The sequence below is a fragment of the Arachis ipaensis genome, chromosome B8 (assembly GCF_059453495.1).
Source record: "Arachis ipaensis isolate K30076 ecotype BB chromosome B8, ASM5945349v1, whole genome shotgun sequence".
NCBI lineage: Eukaryota > Viridiplantae > Streptophyta > Magnoliopsida > Fabales > Fabaceae > Arachis > Arachis ipaensis.
In genome coordinates, this window is record NC_142443.1 from 94,700,995 (window position 1) to 94,703,353 (window position 2,359).

Genomic DNA, 2,359 nt, shown 5'->3' on the forward strand with positions numbered 1-2,359 from the left:
ACACATATCATCAACCCCACAACTCACAAGCCCACCAGAATAACTTCTCTACACCCACATTCTACCCACAAAGTACCCCTGCAAATAACTCAAACAACTTCCAGCAACAACCACCTCATTTCACACAACAACAACCAAATTCAGAGTCTCAGAGAATCTCTATCCTAGAGATAATGATGGAGAAACTTATCAAAAATCAGGAGATGGCCAGACAAGATCAAGCCATGATAAGCAAAAACCAAGAGGCCTCAATCAGAAACCTTGAAAGACAAATGGGGCAAATGGCTAAACAAATTTCAGAGATATGTGAGAAGCGAGCAAATGCCTTCCCTAGTGACACTGAAAACAACCCAAGAGACACAGAAAAAGCCATAAAATAGGAGGAGTGTAAAGCAATCACTTTGAGAAGTGGAAAGAAGGTGGAGAAAGAAGCCATCACTCAAGAAGAGCATAACAAAGAAGGCTCAAAAGAAGAATTGAAGGAAAGAAACTTCTACACAGAGTGATAATTCAACTAAGAAGGAGGCAGTGAAAGCATACCAACCAATGTTACCATATCTTCAAAGGTTCAAGGAAAAAAACAAAGAGAAGCAGTACTTAAAATTTCTAGAGACATTTAAGACACTGCACATCAACATCCCTTTCATAGAAGTACTTGAATAGATGCCACTATATGTTAAGTTCATGAAGGAATTGTTCACAAAGAAAAGATCCTTGAAAGAACGACAAATGGTTGTGATGATGAGGGAGTGTAGTGCCATCATCCAGAGAGAATTTCCAAGGAAGAGGAAGGACCCAGGGAGCTTTCACATCCCCTGGACCATAGGCAACCTGATAATTGAGAGAGCATTTTGTGACATTGGTGCAAGTATAAATCTGATGCCTCTATCCTTGATGAAGAAGCTCCAAATCCATGAATTGAAACACACACAAATGGCCCTCCAAATGGCTGATAAATCCATTAAGCAAGCACTTGGAGTTGTGGAGAATGTATTGGTAAATGTGGGGAAATTTTTCCTCCCAGTTGACTTCGTCATTCTAGACATGGAGGAAGATCATAACACTCCCATCATTCTAGGGAGACCCTTCTTAGCTATGGGCATAGCATTGATAGATGTTGAAAAAGGAGAATTGATGCTAAGAGTACACGAAGAGCATATAGTGTTTCATGTCTTCAAGAGTTTGCAAGATCCCAATCAATAAGAAGAGTGTATGAAGATTGATTTAAGAGATCTAAACTTGAAAGAGGCACCTGATGAGTCACTCCCAATGCACTTAAGTTCATGCTGGAAAGGAAGAGAAGAGGTAGAAGTGTTGTAACAAGCTCAAGGAATCGAGAAGGAACTACAACCAAAGCCTCCATATGAGATTCTTAGCAAGAACCTTCCAAATATTGAGACCCCAAAACATGAACCACCTCCTGGAAAATAAAAGAATCCCAAAAAGAAAGTGCCAAGAGGGTGGAGAAACAAAAAAATTTCCACTAAAGGCTTCATACTAGGGGATAAAGTGATGCTAACTTACCAACCAATGGAAACATCTCCACATTTCTCTGGATATTACACAGTGAATAAAATCCTCTCACTTGAACATGTGAAAATTATCAAGAAGGATACTAGAAGAAAGCTCACAGTAAGAGGGGAAGGGCTAAGACATTATGATCATCATCCTCCCTAATAAGGGACAACCGTCAAGCTAGTGACGATAAAAGAGCACTTGTTGGGAGGCAACCCAACCTTAGATAACTCTTTCATACTCTTCTCAGAATAAATGGTTAGTTCAATTTCTATGTATTGCAAGGAATTAAGTTTTGTGTTCCACACCATTGTGATTGTATCAACAGAAAAACAAAATCAAGGGTGAATGTATGGTACTAAGTTTGGTTTTCCACCATTAACATCAATTGAGCACAAAGTAACCCTTGAGACAATCATGAATAATCACAAATTTCAAACAATCATAGAAATCGACTGAACTTGTATTTCACTTGTTTACTTTTTTTTTGTTCTGCACTTCATTTCCTCAGAGGTTTAAAGCACATGATGTAATATGCATGCATGAAAGATGCACTCCATTTTGGCATATAAAAGTAAGCAAGGAACTAAGTTTGGTGTTCAGACACCACTTTTAGTTCAAGAATTCATAAGCATACATGCATGATAACTATCTTTCAAGTGCTTGGGGACAAGCAACTTTCAAAGTTCATTGTAGGCAATCACTTTAGTTTTTTGAAGAACTAAGCATCATCAACCAAAGAGACAAAGAGGGATACAAAGACAAACAATGATGATGATAAGGGGTAAAGCAAGTGAACAACAAGAGGTTGTATTGTTAAGTGATTGTCTTATATTCAGAATTG

At 38.3% G+C, this 2,359-nt stretch overlaps 1 protein-coding gene across 1 annotated transcript; it reads left to right on the plus strand.

The window, feature by feature from the left end:
• Positions 1 to 729: 729 nt before the first annotated feature.
• On the plus strand, positions 730 to 1,203 carry LOC107611038 (uncharacterized). Its single transcript, XM_016313005.1, has one exon. It carries the CDS (start codon positions 730 to 732, stop codon positions 1,201 to 1,203), a length of 474 nt encoding a protein of 157 aa, XP_016168491.1.
• Positions 1,204 to 2,359: the final 1,156 nt, after the last annotated feature.